General features: G+C 38.9%; 5 protein-coding genes across 8 annotated transcripts in view; all 5 read right to left on the bottom strand.

Annotated features, from left to right (window-relative positions):
* On the bottom strand, window positions 219-2,498 carry LOC104755787 (aspartate-semialdehyde dehydrogenase). Its single transcript, XM_010478251.2, has 7 exons — window positions 1,867-2,498; window positions 1,669-1,755; window positions 1,521-1,565; window positions 1,323-1,418; window positions 1,101-1,202; window positions 595-749; window positions 219-500 (listed from the first exon to the last, which is right to left on the bottom strand). Exons 1-7 carry the CDS (start codon window positions 2,428-2,430, stop codon window positions 419-421), a joined length of 1,131 nt encoding a protein of 376 aa, XP_010476553.1. The 5' UTR covers window positions 2,431-2,498; the 3' UTR covers window positions 219-418.
* LOC104755788 (CRAL-TRIO domain-containing protein YKL091C-like) lies at window positions 2,955-4,756 on the bottom strand. The gene is made up of 6 exons (XM_010478253.2): window positions 4,517-4,756; window positions 3,986-4,241; window positions 3,777-3,813; window positions 3,563-3,680; window positions 3,350-3,460; window positions 2,955-3,263 (listed from the first exon to the last, which is right to left on the bottom strand). The coding sequence occupies exons 1-6, from the start codon at window positions 4,607-4,609 to the stop codon at window positions 3,102-3,104; spliced, it is 777 nt and encodes a 258-aa protein (XP_010476555.1). The 5' UTR covers window positions 4,610-4,756; the 3' UTR covers window positions 2,955-3,101.
* On the bottom strand, window positions 5,494-9,724 carry LOC104755789 (dynamin-related protein 1C). Its single transcript, XM_010478254.2, has 16 exons — window positions 9,389-9,724; window positions 9,201-9,264; window positions 8,879-8,986; window positions 8,677-8,778; window positions 8,447-8,497; window positions 8,297-8,358; window positions 8,057-8,147; window positions 7,901-7,965; window positions 7,611-7,805; window positions 7,397-7,516; window positions 7,241-7,311; window positions 6,692-6,917; window positions 6,548-6,598; window positions 6,210-6,450; window positions 5,995-6,134; window positions 5,494-5,908 (listed from the first exon to the last, which is right to left on the bottom strand). The coding sequence occupies exons 1-16, from the start codon at window positions 9,518-9,520 to the stop codon at window positions 5,783-5,785; spliced, it is 1,845 nt and encodes a 614-aa protein (XP_010476556.1). The 5' UTR covers window positions 9,521-9,724; the 3' UTR covers window positions 5,494-5,782.
* LOC104755790 (microtubule-associated protein 70-4) lies at window positions 10,017-13,336 on the bottom strand. Its single transcript, XM_010478255.2, has 11 exons — window positions 12,937-13,336; window positions 12,781-12,866; window positions 12,547-12,612; window positions 12,290-12,460; window positions 12,012-12,182; window positions 11,752-11,907; window positions 11,494-11,640; window positions 11,331-11,402; window positions 10,717-11,244; window positions 10,438-10,628; window positions 10,017-10,342 (listed from the first exon to the last, which is right to left on the bottom strand). Exons 1-11 carry the CDS (start codon window positions 13,127-13,129, stop codon window positions 10,303-10,305), a joined length of 1,821 nt encoding a protein of 606 aa, XP_010476557.1. The 5' UTR covers window positions 13,130-13,336; the 3' UTR covers window positions 10,017-10,302.
* The window catches only part of LOC104755791 (nuclear pore complex protein NUP155), a 10,161-nt gene continuing 5,928 nt past the window's right edge, over window positions 14,769-19,001 (bottom strand). For all 4 annotated transcript variants that reach the window (XM_019239498.1, XM_010478256.2, XM_010478258.2 and 1 more), the window contains exons 7-15: window positions 18,597-18,991; window positions 18,288-18,500; window positions 17,954-18,201; window positions 17,199-17,562; window positions 16,743-16,939; window positions 16,277-16,634; window positions 15,699-15,917; window positions 15,284-15,609; window positions 14,769-15,158 (exon numbers count right to left, since the gene is read on the bottom strand). In XM_019239498.1, coding sequence (XP_019095043.1) covers window positions 15,050-15,158; window positions 15,284-15,609; window positions 15,699-15,917; window positions 16,277-16,634; window positions 16,743-16,939; window positions 17,199-17,562; window positions 17,954-18,201; window positions 18,288-18,500; window positions 18,597-18,991 — 2,429 coding nt within the window. In that variant the 3' untranslated portion in view covers window positions 14,769-15,049. The remainder of the gene's footprint in view (window positions 15,159-15,283; window positions 15,610-15,698; window positions 15,918-16,276; window positions 16,635-16,742; window positions 16,940-17,198; window positions 17,563-17,953; window positions 18,202-18,287; window positions 18,501-18,596; window positions 18,992-19,001) is intronic.

A 19,001-nucleotide genomic window follows, 5' to 3' on the forward strand; every position in this document is an offset into this window, starting at 1 on the left:
CTATCATCAAAGTGAAAAGGAAGGACAATGTGGGACCAGTTAGTAGTTGAGTGCCTACAATAATTGTTGAGAGCCCAAATTAATTCTCTGTGACTGTGACCATTCCACAGCAATCTGAAAATGTGACCATTCTAAAGCAATCCCCTAACCTACAGTAATTGTTTCTTCGATTAACCAAGCCGGTACAAATTCGAACCGGGAAATTAACAGGGTTCAAGCGTGGGGATGAGTTTTCAGATTTCAGAGAACAACTTTATGAATTTGAAAGTAACAAAATTTGGTCAAGTAGAAGAATACCCTCGAAAACAAAAAAGAAATAATGAGACAAATTCTTGGCTCAAATCTCTCTCTCTGATAATAATACAGTGATCCCCTTTGTCAAGAATTCAGAAGAAGCACAGTGAGGGGGGATTCAAATTCAGAGAAGCATCTCAGCGATCTGAACAGCATTCAGAGCAGCTCCTTTCCGTATTTGATCTCCGCAGACGAATATGTCCAGCCTGAATTCATTAAGTTGTGTCTTTTTTAACCAAACTGAAAGAAGAAAAAACAAACTCATTTGCTTCAAATTCAATAGAAAGAGTGAGACTTTACCCGAAATTGCCATCCTGAGACACGTCTCGCCTGATCCTACCAACGGCGACATCGTCTTTGTTTGAGACATCTAGTGGAGTAGGGAAAGTATTAGAAGCACGGTCGTCTATTATATATACTCCAGGTGCTTTCTTCAGGATCTCCCTTGCTGTGTTCTGTTAAATTACAGTTAAAAACACCGTTATAACCTCAAACACAAACTTGATCATAAACTTCTTTTAATTGCACAAGAAGAATCACAAAACAAGTCTAGAGAATAACATGAGGGTTTAACTCTGCAGATGCCTAGAGAACTATCACAGCCTACTTATGCAGCTCCACATTACTCGACGGGTATATGATTCCTTGTAAAATAATAGAATAAAATTGACAATAGAAGGATGTTATAGCCATGATTCAGATTGCTCTATCAGTGACTAAAATCATTAGGAAACACAGAACACCGATGCTTCAAGAACTTGAAACACTGATTCAGTACAAAACAAGTTTCATGAGTATTATATTACCTCATCGAGAGGGCTCTCAAACTGGAGATTTACACTCTCTGCATGAGCACGCATAACTGGAACACGTATACACGTTGCTGTTACTTTGACTTCTGTGTCATTCTGTCAAGAGCAAGAAAGTGGTGAGAGACTTCTAAACACACTCAACAATTTTGGACAGAAGAACACAGTGAAATGAACACAAAACAAAATCTCAAGTTTTGTGAAATGAAACCCACTCACCCAGATCTTCCTTGTCTCCTTGACAAGTTTCATTTCCTCCTCGTTGTAACCGTTTTCAAGAATAGGAGCATTATGCGAAAACAAGTTAAATGCATACTGCAGACCAACATTAAAACAATCAAATTACACAAAAGGGATTTCAAAATCAACACATTCGAAAAAGTAAAAGCAAATTATATAAGCAAATTGAGCAATCACCTGCTGTCCGAAGATGTTACAAGTCGGAGGTTTACCCTCTAGAACCTAAGAACACACAACAATGCAAAAGAAGAAGAAGAAGCAGAATCACTACTCAGCACAATCATTAAACAATTTCAATCAAAGAAGACTGAAACAGAAACAAAACCTCGCGAGTCTGCTGAATAAGCTCTTCCATAGCTGCAGCACCAGCACCACTAGCTGCTTGATATGTACTAACCACCATTCTCTTCACCTATTAGAACCAATCGAAAACATTATTCAAAAATCACACTTTCATGGTTCCCATTTGATTCTACATACCCTTCAAATTGGATTTTAGATTTCAGTAAGATAAAAATCAAACCTTTGCGTGATGATGAAGAGGCGTAACAGCCATCAAACAGATAATGGTGGAGCAATTAGGGTTAGCAATCAAAGCACCTTTCCCCATTCCAACTTTAATCCCTTTCATTGCTTCAGGATTCACTTCAGGAATCACAAGTGGGACTCCTTCAACCATTCGAAACGCAGAGCTGTTATCAACAACGATGGTTCCTTTCTCCGCCGCTAAAGGACCAAACTCCTTGCTTATAGATCCACCGGCACTGAACAAAGCGATGTCTACTCCATCGAAGCTCTCCGCAGTGAGCTCCTCAACCGTGTAGTCTCGGCCGTCGAAGGCGACGCGTTTCCCGGCGGATCGTTTCGACGCGAGCATCTTGACGGAGCTGTAAGGGAAGTCTCGATCGGATAAGACGGAGAGGAATTCTTGTCCGACGGCTCCGGTGACGCCAACGACGGCGAGAGATGGCGCGGATTCTTGGAGAGACATTTTGACCCTTGACGCGTAGGCTCTTCTGGGTTTAGCTTTGAGAGGGAGACGAGAGAGGAAATGGGTTTGTGTGGTTTGGTGAGTGAACGTCGCCATTGTCGCCGCCGTGAGGGAGAGAGAAGGAGTGTGAGAGATTTTGGGAGGCGGCTGTGATAGAAAAAGTTTGGGACTTTAAGAGTGTTGTTGTTGTTAGTGGAGTTAACCAACATCTTTAAAAGTCAAAACGGCAGGGTTTTTTAACTTAAGAAATAGAAACAGCAGGATGTTTGAAATTGGTCATTTACCAGATTGAGTATATTCACACAACTTTCTCATGTGTTTCATTTTCTTCTTTTGGAAATATAAAGTTGTTGAAAAGTTCTTTGTATATGCTAACTATATTATTCTACTAAGGACACCTATAGCTTCTTGCAACAAGAGACATTATTGTTTCTAAATGTTAGTGTGGTCTTGTGATTCCTGACCAAACTAGGTATCAACCATGTTGTATCCTTAGTATTCTTTCAAGTTTCAATGTGTTTTGCATTCTTCTTACTTTTGATGTGAATAGGAAGGAAGGATAAGCAAAAGCAATCACAAAAGCAGTCAGCAGATTGATATATATTCACACATCTTTCTCATGTTTTAATTGCTTTATTTGTAAATTATTGTTCTAAATTCTCTTACTGAATAAAATACTCAAGGAGTAGGAAAATAAATAATAATAGTCCAATAGATTAAAGGAGGGTTTAGGGTTTTCAGGTTAATACTCCCAAAGACTATTAGAGTTAAACATTATTGTTTGGTATAGCTACTGGAGTAGTCTGAGGAAGAACAACATCTTGGATTAGTGTGAGCTTAGCTTGGCCACCGTATTCTTCCGGTAAAGCCTCGACTCCAATCTCCTCCTCGAATTTTCTCTGTTCTTCTCCACTAGTTACTATCACAATCTATACAACATCAACAAAAACAGAACAATTATGTCTTGATCATAGTGGAGATAGGAGATACATCAAGAGAGGATTAAAGATCAAACCTTTTCCTGAGTTGCTTTCTCTAGAAAACGGCAGACAAATTTCCAAACGGTCACAAAGAATCCAGGCATATGCAAGATGTAGCATTTCTCAAGGCGTTCCGGGTAGTAAGACTAGAGAAATAAAAACATTCTCCCAATATTTAAAAGATGTGACTCTTTTTTTTGGTATAATCTACACATATTATTGTATTAGAAAGAGGGGGAGATGCTTACTTGTAAGAATTGAAAGGCGGTGATCAATCCACGAGCATCAAGGTTCTTGTATGTAATGTTTGCCAGATCAATAACGGCAACCAACTTCTCATCTCCTACTTCTTTGCCTTTGATGCCACTAAAACATATAAACCAAAAAGCTTGTAAATCGAGGAAACAACGGGAAGATCAAGATGTTTTTGAAGTGTTTTGGTTTTGAGTAATGTGTAAACACCTTGCAATTGTTTTGTCTAGACAATAAACACAGAACTCTGCAAACAACAAACACATAAAAGATTAGTTTATAGTTACTAATCTCAAGAATCAACTAAAAAGAATCACACATAATATGGATTCTTTTTAGTTAATACTTATCTACTCAATGAAGAGTGTAATTATCCAATGATAAGTCAAAAGTCTTAAACAAGTGAGAGAGGTGATTACTCTTGAATTTAGCTTGATCCTTAGCAGGAAAATGCTTAGAGGTTATGACAAGCACCATAGGGTGTCCTGATTTGGTTGGACCCTGAAGACAGATCTTTTTGAATTCCAATTCATCTTTCACTTCCAAGTCAGGGATCCCAGTAGGAGGAACCATGGAGGCTCTCCATTTTCGCCAATCTACAAACATCTTTGCTGCCTTGTTTGGGTCCATTGATCTTGCCACCAGGAACCTCATCAGTGTCGGATCCTCATATCCCTTCAATGGAAACAACAAAAACAAAACAGGGGAAAAACACACACACATGGCTTAGATCTTCTGACTTTGAATGCCTTTTTACTAAACTTTCTCTACTGACTACTGTTAGGGTTTACGATGTGAGGCTCCAACCTAATGAATTCCAAAAGATACATTCTAACGAGACAGTGACAGTGAAACGCATAAATAAATAAAAGAAGAGGAAAACAGAGAGGGCCAAAAGATACAAACAACCTTTAAGGTAATGGAAACTAAAAGCGTCGAATCGGATTTACCTCAGTGGAAGAAGAGAGTTTCTCGACGGATTTTTTCAACTGGGTCAAGGCAGCAAGTTCTTGGCTTTCCTCCATGATCTTTTTGGCTCTCATCAGATCCTCAAAACTCTCTCAGAGATATAAAGAGAGAGAGAGAGAGAGAGAGAGAGAGAGAGAGAGAGAGAGAGAGTCTTTTGTGGTCCGTACAGACGCACGATAAAGTCTGTTGAAAAAGTAAATAGCTTTGATGTTGACAGAGACCCAAAGAAGCCACACGAAGACAGAATAGACAAACTATTTGGCAATTTCCTCTACGGTAAAGTGGATAGAAAAAGAAAAAAATCATTGCCCCTTAATTCGCTGCAATAAATTGGGCAGCTGGAAGTTGAACCTATCTCTGTTTTTTGACTTGTCTTTTGTTATTACTACTTTGACGATTTAAACAGTACCCCTAACACAGGCTGTGATGATTTTATGACTTTTACTCGTACATCCCCAAATCTTTAAGTATTTACTAACTACCGATACTTGTGCATGTTTTTTCATCTATTTTCAAATGATCCATCATCCATGTGAATTGTGAAGCAGGCTGATCGTTAGTTAAAAAACCATTGCATTTAAAAGCACTATGACTTAAGTTTAAGTTTCCTTGTTAAATTTGAGACGTGTCTAACATATGGAGAGTCCTATGCCACTAAGCCATTATTGAATTGTATAACAAACAACCCGTCTATATGGTTTCCGCTTACGTGTGTACTGTATATACTTTCATCTGTTCGCTCTGAGTGGAAATTTAGTTCTAACGACTATTATTGTTCGCGACAGAAGAAATGGTTTGATAAGTTTGGTTCTTTCTTAATGAAAAATATATATTGGACTTTTCAAGAAAAATAGGCTTTCTTTGTGGTCTATTCATTTTTTCATACTTGGAACTGGATTTGGATAGTGATCCTAAAGGAGAGCAGTAGAATATGAACCGCCGGTCAAATTCTTCCATATATAAAAAGTTCATAACTTTCATCCTTTTGTCTAAAAATGTAAAAAGCGTGCAACTTCAAATATGTCTCAACTGTTCTAAACAGTATTCAAGAATCGAAGATACAGACAAAAAAAAAAAGTGGGAAAGTTGTGATAGAAATTAGCAGACCCAAGAAAACATGAGTAATCCTGTGTGAGTTTGTGTGGATTGGAAGTTACAACTCCCAACATACCTATTACTATAATGCAGTGCCCACACGAACAAAAGAAATCAACAATATAAAGAATAGTAGTGCTTAACAAACCCCGTTACTTCCAAGCCACAGCATCGATGTCGTCTCTAGCTTGTTTGTAAAGTTCGAGTCGTTTGGCTAGTGTCCCTCTTCGTTCCATCAGCTGTGGGTCTTCGTCCAACATCGCTCCCAGCTTCTCCTTCTGCACCATTATTGATTTAACATTATTCTCGGTTTGCGAATTTTCTCTCAAGCAACCAAAAGAGGAGTTATAACAATATTCTTTACCTCTTTCCTGCCTACTTGAGCGTAGAAGAAGTTGAGGAGCGATCTCTTAGCTTCTCTAACTTGGCAGTAAACAACAGCTTTGGGAAGAGAGTTTCTCAATGTGTCACAGACCATGTTTATGTATGCACTCACGTTGGATCCTGAGTTATCCAAAGTCAACAAACAAAGCCTTGATATGTCTCATTGATAAGGAAAGGGAGGCGAGAGACACTTACCGATCTTTCTGAAGTGATTATCAGAGTAAGGGTCTGCATTTGGTGCTGGGGCATTCCTTGGATTTGGTTTCTCTTTCTCGGGTTCTAGGTGAAGTTTCCTGAAGAATTCAACCGTAAGGTAGCTGGATTCCATGTCCACCAGACGAAGAACCGTTTTCCTACTCTCGTCTCTGAATCTTTCGAGGGCTTCATTTGCAGCAGCTGCTATATCGCCTGCTAGAGTCGGGAATCGCTTCAGTTCCTGATAAACATAACAATGGCATTTTGAGATTGAAACAGTAAAGAGCTAGGAGGAGTTCTCAAAAGTCAAAACCAAAAGGCCTCTTCTCAGTTCTTACCTCTGTTTCTGAAATTGACTTTCTGACCAGCTCCTTCAATACGAAATGCACCTAGGAAATATCAAACAGTAATCAAGAATATAGTCAATTTACTGAAACTTAAGCCTCAAAAGTAAAGGAATCTAAATTTTTTTGGACGCATACTGCATCGACAGTGGCTTCAGCTGGTCCTTTGAAATAGCTTATGGATCCATCAATGAGCCTTCTGTATCCTTGTTCAGGAGCAATAAGATGTGGTTGATAACCATCTGCTTCTGAAACAACCTTCTGAACATTTTTGGTAGAGAGATGTCGATCAAAGGGAAGTTTCTTTAAGGCTGCTGGTAATTGATGGTCGAAAACTCCATAAATTCGGTCTCCACCAGGTCGTCTGATACAAACAACATAATAAATGTAAGAAGACCAACTTTAACGGACCTACATTGTGAAATTATGTGAAGCATTTTCTGGCATACATCTATGAAAAGGTCATTGTTGTAATAATTTACTAAAACTCGACATCCTTATTCTGGAAACTAACTAGAAGATTAGCAAACTAAAGACTCATTATAGGGCAGCATATTACTCTGGAAACGCCACTATCTTTTGAAAACATTTATAGCCTCCAAATTGATCATCAAAATCACATCGTAAAAGTATACCGACAACAATTTATGAACTATACAAATAAGAAGCAATAACTAAATCACTTACCCTCCATCCAAATGCTCCTTAAAGACACGATCAAATGCCCGGCAGAGTTCCAAAATTGTGTAAAGTTGGGCCTGGAATCATATATTTGGTGTGTGACTAACCATACGATTCTGATGCAACTCTCAATATCAATTACATAATGGTTTAAAATCTTACTCCTGAATCTACTGCAATGGGTCTTCCAATTTTATCCAGCTCTGCATTTATCTCATCGATGCTTTTGTTGATCAAAGCAACAATACTGGGAATTTTCTGCCTGATAACAGTCTCTAAGTGCTAATAGAGAGAAAAACAAAGAAGTAAGAAAGACAAAGCCATACAATGAAGCTTTAATTTAAATTAGATCTGTGCGAGTAAATCCTAAGGGTACCTGAGACAAGAGTTTTGCTAGATATTCTGATCCCATTCTACTGGCTAAGTGCCCGTATTCAGGGCTTGTTTCAAAATATTCACGCTCTTTTCTACGTGCAGCAATCATATCAACCCTTTTATTGATATCAGCCTGTGAGCGATTCACAATTCCAACCCAGGGATGTTGCAAACGGTACGACCTTCCCTCAAGAACCTTCATCATATAGATAAAAGAGGTGTCAAAGTAATTTAAACAAGTAACTGAATTAGTTGAGACCCCAGGGTGCAGATATAAGGAAAGACCCTTACATCTAAACAATCTGTTCCTTTGTCCATGATATCAAGCTTGGTTGCAACTCCAAAAGTCCTTTCGCCTACAGAAATATATTAGAGGATCAAGAAAATGCTGTGGAGTGTAAAAAATCACTACCTACCAGCTACTAGGAAACTACATCTTGGTCGTACCTGTGGGATCAACTTCTCTAGCAAGTTTTATAGCATCTGAAGTAGCAATATCTTGATTAGCTGGAGAAATAGCCAATATGATGCAATTTGGCTGCAGTTAAAACAATTCATGGATAAGCTTCCAAAGTTAACATTATTGTGAACGATGATGACCAAATGCATTCTTTTGTTCAACTTGGCTGAAAATAGATAAAAAAATTGTCGAAACCTTCTCAGCAATAGCTTAGAAAGAAGACTGACCTTCTCGACATAAGAGCGGACCATATTTTCAATGTCTTGGACGATACTATCCGGTTGTCCCTCTACAAGAATAACATTCATGTCAGTTGAATTGTTTAAGCACAGGTTACTAGATAAAAGAAACAAGGATATAGCATATCAAACTCTTACCTACAGCAACCTTTGTCAAACCCGGAAGATCTATGAGCGTCAGATTAACAACTGTAGAGAAAAGCGTAAAGTGAGAATTCAAAGTAACAAGAAAGAGGTTAGCAAAATTGGAATCTTCAAATCTAATCCTACTACGTTTTACTCATTACTGCTGGTGTCAACAATATAGGAAATTTACTGAGTATTAACAATAGGGATGCATTCCAAGAAATGTTGTCTTAAGAACAAACCATTAGGAGAATATATGCTCAGCTGGATTGGAATGTTTGAGATTTGTTTCGACTTCCCAGTAATACGATCAGTTTCATCCTCAATCTCCTTCCGCACAGCAGCTGAAAAGAGAAGAACACTTATTAGTTTCCAGCAAATAGCTTCATATTACATATTTCATTGACAATTAGATTTCCCCATGCAACAATCAACCAAACCTACCAAAATCAGCAAATTTCTTCTTAGGAGCATGAAGAAACTCAGCGTACTCAGTCGTCCCTTCTTCAGTCTTGTGAAGCTGCAACACCAATGGCCTCCTCGTAACGATACCTAATTAATCAAATGGTATCGATTTCGATGAGCACTCCAACACAGAGAGTCAAAAGGATCTAAGAGAATCAACATCAATGAAACATTATTCACAAGGCACAGTAATGAGGAGCTAATGTGAAGGTTCTTCGAGGTACTCAAAAATGTTCATGTAATGCTCCGGAGAACACAAAATTTAACCTAGATTTCAATTCCAAAACATCCGACGCCTTACCAGATCCACGAGGGAGGAAGTCTCTTCCCACAACACTTTCTAGAACTGAAGATTTTCCAGAACTCTGATCCAAACATCAAAAATAAGAAATCAGAAACGTAAGGGGATTATTAAAGAGGCGAAGAAGTTAGATCGGATCTTAAGATACCAAAATGTGTTTAAGTTTCCAATAGAAAAGAGATCAAAACCTGGCCACCAACGACAGCGACGGTTGGGAGAGCTTCCCAAAGAGACATTCCTTCACCGCCATGATCTCCGAGGACAGTACATGCCCTCTGGATTTTATTTATCAGCCCTATCAAACTCTTCATTGTCGCCATTTTTTCCTGGAACGTATCACAGATCCAGAGAATCTCTCACGGCCCGCTCAGATCTAGATCTGACGACAATACAATACGGTTGATCGGATGGTGGATTCGGAATTTACGGTGGTGAGTACTTTACTCTGTCTCTCTCTCGCGGCGGTGGATGAGATTTGATGAATCTGGTGGAAAAAAATAAAGAGAAAAGAACCGAAAGGAGCAGAACGGTAATGGGAAGCAATTTCAAACCAAAAAAAGTAGGACCACGCTTTCAAATATTGGATACTTTTGGCCCCAAAGTGAAAATATTAATTATTAATTTAGTCCCACGTTGCGATGCGCGTACCGGTTGGTCAATGATACGGAGCCGGTTCAATTCATGTGGTTATGTGCGTTTAACTCTTTCAAATTTTGTTAAGCATTTTTGGGTTTGATCAGTTCTTTATTAGGCTACCAAATACTCTAACTGAGTTAGGTTAACAAGAATATTAATATTAACTAAGGGGAGGGAGAGTGACACACACAAAACAATCACACAGTAAAAGCTTAAAATGTTACATAAACCAATAACCCTACCTCTCCTACTATACATAACACAAAATATATCAGCCAAGTGAAGTCAACTACTCCCTTTAGCTTGAAATGTTGGTATATACTTCAGAGAAGAAGCACACACCAAATCAAATCGGGGTTCGGTACATGGTTTTTCTCTTTCGGCCTTTTGAATCACTTTCCTCAATTTCGCACAAGCCGCAGAGATCAGGCAGTGAGTGATCGAATTGTTCCATTATATTAGTTTATCAGGGTGTGCTCCTCGTCATCCCAGTTCGTCCAGATACTCTACAAAAGATGAAATGCGTAAACAAAAGTGACATTTGACGATGTATGCTAGATAAAGCTCATTGTATATGATGATATGATGATATGATGATTACCTTCCAGTAAGAAGTTGAGCAGTGTTTGAAGATCCTTTTGAGACCGAGGGGCGTCTGGTTTTACTATCTTGTTGTCCTTTATCCACACGCATTGCAGCAACTTCTTTCCCCATTACAGCTACTTCTCTTCGCATCTTCTTTGCCTCAACTTCCATCGCCTTTGTTAATGTTTCAACCTTCTTGGCCAACATCTAAAAAAGTTCACATCCCAAATATTTAGACTCTATAAAAATCATTTAAAAGCTACAATATAATAGGAGAAGACCAAAACTAATTGACCTCAATAGCTTCGTCCTTGTCCCTCAGGCTCTGGTCCTTTTCATGAGCAGCTTTTCTTAATGTTATGACCTCTTTCTGCAGCAAATCGTATAAGACACCTGGGACGCTATCATTATTTGTTGACTTGTCATCTGGTTCTTCTTCCCCTTTTACTGAGCTAGGTGACTCGCCTCTGTTGGTTCCTTCGGCAGACTGGTGGTTCAAAGGATGATTTGATCTCGGTCCATTTATTAGCAGTTTACTTCTATCCAACGGTCTGGTGCCTCCATCGAATGATCTGGATGTTCCTTTAGCATGCTTCAATACAGAGCTCGCACTAGGAGTCAATGATCTCAGCTGAGAACTTGGTGTTCTCTTGGTCAAAGAGCCATTTGATGTAACTTTTGGACTCGTTTCGGCTCCACTAAGGGACTGTCTTCGAGTAGGCCCGTTGCTCGCACTTCTAACAATAGATGTGCCTCTGTTGCTGCTGCTTGTAGGCCTCTTTAAACTCTCTTCTAACACTCTAAGCCGCAGTAGAAATTTCTCCTAAAAATAAGTAAAAGCAGCAATCTTAAAAGTAACGCCATGTAATAAAAAGTACGATAACAATGTTCCCCAGCTATGATTTTTACCTTCAGCTGAGCTTCAGATTTTGCAGCTCGGTCAGCTATGGCAAGCTTGTCGCGTAATTGTTGCATTTCTCCCTGCCCAAACAGAAAGGGATGGAAATAGTATTTAGTTAATCTTCAAAACTTGATGCAGCAGGAGAATTTACATATATATATCAACAATGACCTGCAGAAATCTACGTTCTTCGAGCCACTGCCTTACAGGCATCACTTTGTCGCTGGCATCTTTCCATTCATTTGCTACTACAGTAGCAACTCTGTTTGCATTTACCTTAGCACGGGCCAATTCCCGTTCAAGAATTTTTCTCTCTTCCTAGTAAAAGACAAAACGCCACAATTTATGATCAGTACAAGACCAAAACATTAACTAACAAGATACACAGTAAGTTACTGAGGCACTATTGAAGCATATCTGAAATATTACATTCATTTCTTGAAATTTCCTCTGGTAATCTCTGACTGCATTTGCGGCTGCACCACCAGCAAGAACAGCTTCCTCTAACTCCCGCACACTCTGCATAAGCTTTTCGACTTCTGCAACTTTTTGTCTGTGCATCTTGTCTATAATTCTGTTTTCTTCCTATATGAACCAATGTATCAACAAATAAGGCCACCACATGGTAAGAAACAGAAGAGATACTCTGATATTGGTAGTCCAATGTGTAAAAGAAATGATGGGCATACCTGACAAATTTCAATCTGTTTCATCAATTCTTGGTTCTTATTCTGGAGATCATCAACCATGGAAGCTTTTGCCAATGCAGACTGAACTGTCCTTTCAGCTTCAAGCAAAGCTGCTTCTTTTGATTTGGTTAGGCGGTCCAAAGATCTGTTGTCGTCTTGAAGTTTAGCAACCTACAATTCAAAACATGTAAAACCAAATGAGAAGGCTGTTAAAATTTCCCAGAAGTTGTTGAATCAAGCTATAAGAAGATATTTCAGATTCAAAGGAAGGAAGATACTTCTAGTCTCGAAAGCTTCAGTTCAGCCTCTAAAGGAGCAAGAATAGCTTCAATTGGAGGCATGTCATCATCCTTTTGAGCAGCATGAACCCTACGAAGAGAGGCTTCAGCTGCAAACTGAGCTGCCATAGAAGCCTTCTTCTCTTCATTTATCTTCTTGATTTCAAGATTCTGTGACAAACATACAACATCATTAAATACAGAATCAATACAAAAAGAAAAAGGAATCAAAGAACGAGAGATATAACAAAGCATACTTTACTCTCAAGAAGGTTTTCAACAAGTTTGAGTTTTTCCACCATCTTTCCCAACTCTTCAGTAAGCTTCAAAATTACAACAGCAGAAACGTCAGCCAAATAAAAACTGAAGTAAGACCACAGACAAGCTTCCAAAGTAATTCCAAAGTAAAGTCACATCTTCTATAAATAGGAACATTATCATAATGCCACTCTCAAGTTCAGTAATACGGAAGAATGAGATATAAAGCAAACCTCTTCAACAGCCTTCTCTCTTTGTCGTTCAGACAACCTCAATGCTTTGATTTCAGCTTGTGCTTCAGACAATTCCCGATCCTTATCTGTATTTATAGACCATAAGTCACACACACGATTTTTCAAATCCCCAAAGTCAAAATCTCATCAACTAACCTCTGACTTCATTCTCCAGACGATTTAACTCAATTCTGACAGGATCCGAGCCATGGAGTAAGGTCATGAACTCGTTATCCGCGTCAAAGCTTGGTCTCATCGATCTCCGTCGTGACAAGCCCTTGCTTCCTCTTCCTTCTCTATAAGACGACGATATAGTCAATGAAGGTGACATAAATCCTCTTTCCTCCATTTCTTCTTCCGATCTCAAAATCCTCACTTCACTCACTCAAACGAAAGAGAAGAGAACCATTTTTAGCTAGCTAGGGATTTAAATGAGGTTTAAGGGTGTATGTATGGTTGTTAAAAGAGTGACGACGATAGAGAGAGAGAGAGAGACACTGTTAATTACTACTACTGGTTTAATGGAGTTAGTATTATGGGTTAATTACATTGAAGAGGATTAGGGACCATCTGTATTTATTTTGTTATGTGTTGTCAAATTATTAGGGACCATTACATTTTTGTCCAAACATGTACGACAAATGTATATCACTACAAACTAGGCCTGGGCACTAATACCCGTTACCCGTACTCGATCCGTTACTCGGCTCATACCCGTCCCGAAAAAAAGGGTACCCGCAGCTTTAGGGTCGAGTAAAGGGTATTATAATTATATTACCCGTGAGTAAGGGACGAGTATAGGGTATTAGTTTAGTTTTCAATACCCGTCACGTTACTCGGCCCTTTACCCGTTTTGCTACCCGACCCGTAAATACCCGTTAATATTTTGTATTATTATTATTATTATTTATTATTAATTGATAGAGTTAGAGTTAAAACCTAAGTTCAACTTAGCCTAACTGAATTAATATATTATTTTTATTTTCAAAATTCGTAATTTTATAACTTTTGGAACTATATATTGCATAAATTTATGAACTTTTCATTTTTTGGATTTCAAAAGATAAAATTATTATTGCGATTATTAACATTTTTTTATCGGGTACTCGTTTTCCGGGTAATAATAAAGGGTCGGGACGAGTAAAGGGTCAACTATTTTTTACCGGGTACCCGTTTCTCCGGGTACCCGTTATTTAAGGGTCGAGTATGAGTAAATTTTTTCTGTTACCCGTTAGGGTCGGGACGAGTAAAGGGTCGGAGAAAATTCAAGGGTACCCGTCCCGTGCCCAGCCCTACTAGAAACCCTTGTCTCATCATTCCAATGAATGACACTTTTTTTTTAAAATCGAGTTTTGATTTCAAATCATTTCAGATTAGTTTTTTTGGGTACTTATGTGTACATATTCTCATGTTTATTAAAAGTATACTTAAAGGGGAAGGAGGGAGGGTTATTGAAGTTTTTTAATCTTTCGTTGAATTTGATGTCAATTCATTTTCCCAAAGATACACAGTGTACGGAGTATGATTGAAGAAATCAATGTAGGGAGGGAGACAATAGTGTATAATTTTTTAGCTTTAAATGAGCCCAACATGTCCCAAGTCCGGACCACGGTCAAACCCAACTAATCTCATATGCTGTTTACTTCTTTATTGTTGTTGTTTTTTCCTCGAGGGTAGGGTAAAAAGATCAACTAAAAAGAGAAAACAAAAGCTGCCAGAAAATTCGACTTTGGTTCTATGAAAATTTGCAATGGAATCCAACGTTGGGAGCACGAACGGTCAAAGTAAAAAAATACTAGTATAGTTGTATATACTTATATTTATGGGAATTAGAGAGAACTCCCCAGTTGTGAGCTACTTTATCTTGAAAAATCATCATTATTTTCAAGTTTGTAAAGTTTTAACATACGAATACAATGAATTTACTAAAAAAGTTCTTAATTTATTTTTGTCGTGAGACATCATCAACTTGGTCTTGTACACAACAATAAAATACTAATCAACAACAACAATAAAGAAATTAGTCAAGTTACAGAGAATACAGATTAAAATTGACAGACAAGGCCCCCGAATTTTAAGAGGAGGAACTACAGAATTATTTTTTCTCTTTTCGTATTTTTGATTCTCTCTGAGAAGACTAAAGAAGAAGAAAGGGGAAATTTCCCCAAAGAGTGTTATTTTGAAGTTACAAGAACGCTGCTAATAAAACCTATTAAAAAAGGTGAAATTGCATCCAAAATAAAAAGAAAAAATAGAAGAAAGTGATGGATCAGAAGGAGAATGGAGTTAAGAGAGATTCGTCAAGTTCTTTGAAACCTGCGTATACTAACTCCGTCCTGTTCGGTGGCAGAGCCAGTCTCCTTACCTCCGTCATATACCTGCTTGTGAGAATAAAAATTGTAGGGTTCTCAGGGATTCTTGATTTTTAATTATATACTTCAAAACAAGGAGTGGGTAAGAAAACCAAACCGAATCCAACCAAAAATGACAGAGAGTAACTTGCCTGTTTGCAGCGTTTGCGATCTTATCACGGACCCCTTGATTACTAGCAGCTTTCTTCTCTAGAGCAAATGATCCGCCTAGTATGAGAGAAGAGCTGGTTGGACTCGACCCCATTCTGTCTGACAATACAGACATTGCCCATTCAAGGAGCACCACTAGAACCGAACTAAGGAGGCGGATCCTTAGATTTGGTGATGGCACAATGGCTGCATTGGATAGCAAACGGTCATAAGCGTTAAGCACAGGTTCAGCTGCGCCTTTGCAAGCGGCCAGAAGAGCTCGAGCTATGTCTTCATCCCCAACATATTCACCCCTCTCTGATCTCTCCTGTAAAATTTTCCACAATATATGTACTCAAAATTCAGTTCATAACCCATTGGACTCAATCAACATCTTAACGAGAAGGAGGAGCTTACAAGTGCAGCTTTCTCGAGGTGAAGGCACAAAACATCGAGGGGTAAAACAACCCCACCGCCAGGGTATACATGTGATCCGACTCTTTTGAGAACTTCACAGGCTTCAGCTATCCCACCTTGTGAAAGAGCTTGGTCAATGAGTCTAGCCCATGTTTCTCTTATTATGCTTGAATCAGCATCACCAGAATAGTTGGCAAAGTAGAGCATTTCCAGACAGATCTGCATAGAGTGAAGCCAGAACAATAAACAAGCAATGAAAAGAGAGCCTACACAAAGAGTCAAAGATACGAGCACTGAATCTTTCAAATTCAGCAATTTGATCTTATGATTTTCCAACTTTGAAACTAGGATACTAACGCAACAATTCTAAGCATGACGTATAACAGTGATCATCGACTTTGAGTTAGGTTAAGTATGAATAGAACCTACGAATTTACTTAATATCAGCTAAGTTACAGATAGAGATAAACAGAGGCTCTCCTCGTTTCTATAGTTACATCTTGAAAACCAGTTAACCAGAAACATGGCCCAAAACTAATTCAAAAATGAAAATATATATATAAGGTTTTTGGACTCACCTCCCAGAGCTCAAATGGGACAGCATATTCATTATACAACTGTGTTACGCTTTTAAGTTCGGAGGAGAGCTCCATGGCCTTTTCAGTTGCTGCATTTGCTAAGCTGGAATCATCACTAGAATCACCATCAAGTACTGTCCCGTTCTGGTCAGAGTCCTGCATCGCAGCCGAAGACTCGGAATTGGAAGCTATAGCTTCAAGTTCGTCTCTGATCTTAATTTGGAACTGAAGAACTGCGAGTTTTCCTTCAAGCAGATCAAGCAACTCATTGTCAGAAGCACCTTGAGCAGAACCTACTAAACCATCACTATTACTTGCATTCTTGGCTTGTAAAACTGCGTGGCTTAGGTATTGTCGCCTAAATTCACAAGGCAGCAACCCATTAGAGATGAAAAAGGAAGGGGGAGTGAGAAAATCAAGATAGTGTGACTTGAGGAAATATCCAACACATAAAAGATTGGTTTACCTTTGTTCAAGGGTAGGATTGTCCCCTAAACTAATAGCACGTCTCTCTGCAAGCCGTAGAAGCACGTGAGCAGCAAGCACATGCTGTCTCTTTGACACATAGTATTTCGCAAGAAGATCAAAGTATTTTGCTTGATTTGATGAAATTTGTGTTCCTGAGTGACCCAGCGGAGATGAACCAGTAGACACAGCCCCAACCTAAGGCACGAGGAGACAAATGTAAGTATTCTTAGAAAGTAGTTGCAGTGTCGACCACCAAACCTGACTATTTTTTTGTCTCGCAGTTGGTGGCAGACTGAGTCTGCTAGTTAATAAATATGGAGGTTAGCTAGTTTAACAAGTAGACAAATCCCTGAACATTTAAGGTTATGCCTTCCTTACGTGACAAATAAGATAGAAAAACCTGACACCATAACAATGGAAATAACTTAAAAGGGCTAACGTGTAAATAGCATACCTGTGATGCAGAATGACTGCCAGCATTCTGGAGAAAAGGTACCAAATCCGGACCTCCATACTCCAGGAGCTCGTTTTCAAGACCCAGTTCTATCATGGCCGTGTATAGGTACTCCCGGAACGCTCTGTCAGTTGATTGCACACCAAGATGAACAATCTGGCATATATATTGTCTACGTGAAGCCTCGTCTAGCATGGAACTAGCTAAAGATCGCAAGGAGTTGGCAATAATCTCATAGCATTGTTTCCTCTGGGCAAGAGCATGCTCTCTTATGGAAGCATCAAGTTGGTCATTGAAAGCATCGCCAGCAGGATCAAGAGCTTGGGCCTTCTGCAAAGGCAAGCAGACAACAGCTTCATAGAACCTGTAGATAATTATTGTGAGTGAATACCAAAAAAATGGAGTCTTCAAAGAAAGAGCAACAAAATATGAATCATGTATAAATTACAACTGATTCTGAGTTAAGCTGGCCGTTTTGCCTTAGGGCCTTGACTTTATTCTTGTACGAATGCTTAATTGTAAACTTCTAGGTACGGTCTATCTTAAAACTACATTTTACATAATAAACATTTGGAGTATTCTTTGAAATTCGATTTAGAAGGCTAAAAGGTTACAACTTTTCTCTGACTGCCACTAAGAATAATAGCTTTAACACACACAAAAAAAAAAAACAAAAAACTATATGGTTTATTGACGAAAAATCACAAACTAGAACCAACCAAGTGTGTAGGCATCTACTTGAATGAAAAACTAACCTCAATTCCTCAAAACGTTTGCAGACAGTTCGGAGATCTGCAGATCCAGGGATTTTGCTCAAGAAATTGAACGCCTCTCTAGCAACATTCTCCTTCTCTTCAGTATCTGAAGTTAGAGCAGCTCTCTCAAGACGTTCAACAGCTAAGAAGAATTTGTAATCAGACTCCTTGAAGTAACTTGGGCAACCTTCACGTAGTCGCCCGCTTATATCGTCAACTGTTCCCCTGCCATCTGAGCCAGTATAATACTGTGGCACCCAATAGTATCAGATTCAAATTAGTGAGTCAAAACATTCAGAAAGGGGACACTAATGCTATTTAAAAAGGCTGGTACCTCCATCACGGCAGATATCAGCCTTGTTGCAATTTGGTCACCCTCTTCAGAACAAACTAGTTGATGGAATGTCAACTGAACTAAAGCTTGCTTTAAATTTGTGTCAAACCCCTGAACTAATCTAGCAACATGATGTTGAGAAAGAAGTTGGAGTAGGAAAAGGGCTTCTGCAGATCTGAGAAGCAACTGCCTGATACACTCCATAGCCCTCACCTGCAGGAAGGCATGACTAAATTAATGACTTCTACTCCAGTACCATTAAAGAGGAAGAAAGTAACACCAGATTTATAAGAATTCAACAAATCTTACCTCTCTGGCAGCCAATTCAGCAGAACTATACGGCAACCGCTGTCTTTTATTTGCTGACTCACCTCCGTTGGAATATGCTCCAAACAAGCTCCTAACCATATTCCTCTCAGTAGCTCCCAACTCTGAACCAGTACCATACAAAATAGAGCCAGTTACATCTCCTAACCCAGCAACACATCCATAAAGCCCCCTTCTCTGGTTTCTTCTAGATCTTAAGAATTTCTCCAATGATCGAACCTTGCTTTCCAGAACATGCATAGCACTGGTAGAAAGACGACAGATCACAACTCCTTCCTCAGACATGGTGTCAGAACTGATTTTCTTAGACATCACAGAAAGTTCCCATAGGGGAAACAGTAATCTTGATGTACAAAGGCAGAGCCCTTCATAAGCACCTGAGAAAAT

The sequence above is a fragment of the Camelina sativa genome, chromosome 17, assembly GCF_000633955.1.
Source record: "Camelina sativa cultivar DH55 chromosome 17, Cs, whole genome shotgun sequence".
Classification (NCBI taxonomy): Eukaryota; Viridiplantae; Streptophyta; class Magnoliopsida; order Brassicales; family Brassicaceae; genus Camelina; species Camelina sativa.

Coding starts and splice junctions, on each gene's coding strand:
- LOC104755789 (XM_010478254.2), bottom strand. CDS start 9,520: ATGGCGACAATGAAGAGTTTGATAGGGCTGATAAATAAAATCCAGAGG. Junction 8,498..8,676: donor GAGCATATATTCTCCTAATG/GTTTGTTCTTAA, acceptor TTTTCTCTACAG/TTGTTAATCTGACGCTCATA. Junction 8,148..8,296: donor TCCGCTCTTATGTCGAGAAG/GTCAGTCTTCTT, acceptor TTTTAACTGCAG/CCAAATTGCATCATATTGGC.
- LOC104755790 (XM_010478255.2), bottom strand. CDS start 13,129: ATGGAGGAAAGAGGATTTATGTCACCTTCATTGACTATATCGTCGTCT. Junction 12,613..12,780: donor GAGAGAAGGCTGTTGAAGAG/GTTTGCTTTATA, acceptor GTAATTTTGAAG/CTTACTGAAGAGTTGGGAAA. Junction 10,343..10,437: donor GCTCAACTTCTTACTGGAAG/GTAATCATCATA, acceptor CATCTTTTGTAG/AGTATCTGGACGAACTGGGA.
- LOC104755788 (XM_010478253.2), bottom strand. CDS start 4,609: ATGAGAGCCAAAAAGATCATGGAGGAAAGCCAAGAACTTGCTGCCTTG. Junction 3,814..3,985: donor GGATCAAGCTAAATTCAAGA/GTAATCACCTCT, acceptor TGTTGTTTGCAG/AGTTCTGTGTTTATTGTCTA. Junction 3,264..3,349: donor AGAAAGCAACTCAGGAAAAG/GTTTGATCTTTA, acceptor GATGTTGTATAG/ATTGTGATAGTAACTAGTGG.
- LOC104755787 (XM_010478251.2), bottom strand. CDS start 2,430: ATGGCGACGTTCACTCACCAAACCACACAAACCCATTTCCTCTCTCGT. Junction 1,203..1,322: donor AGGAGACAAGGAAGATCTGG/GTGAGTGGGTTT, acceptor TGCTCTTGACAG/AATGACACAGAAGTCAAAGT. Junction 501..594: donor TCTCAGGATGGCAATTTCGG/GTAAAGTCTCAC, acceptor TAATGAATTCAG/GCTGGACATATTCGTCTGCG.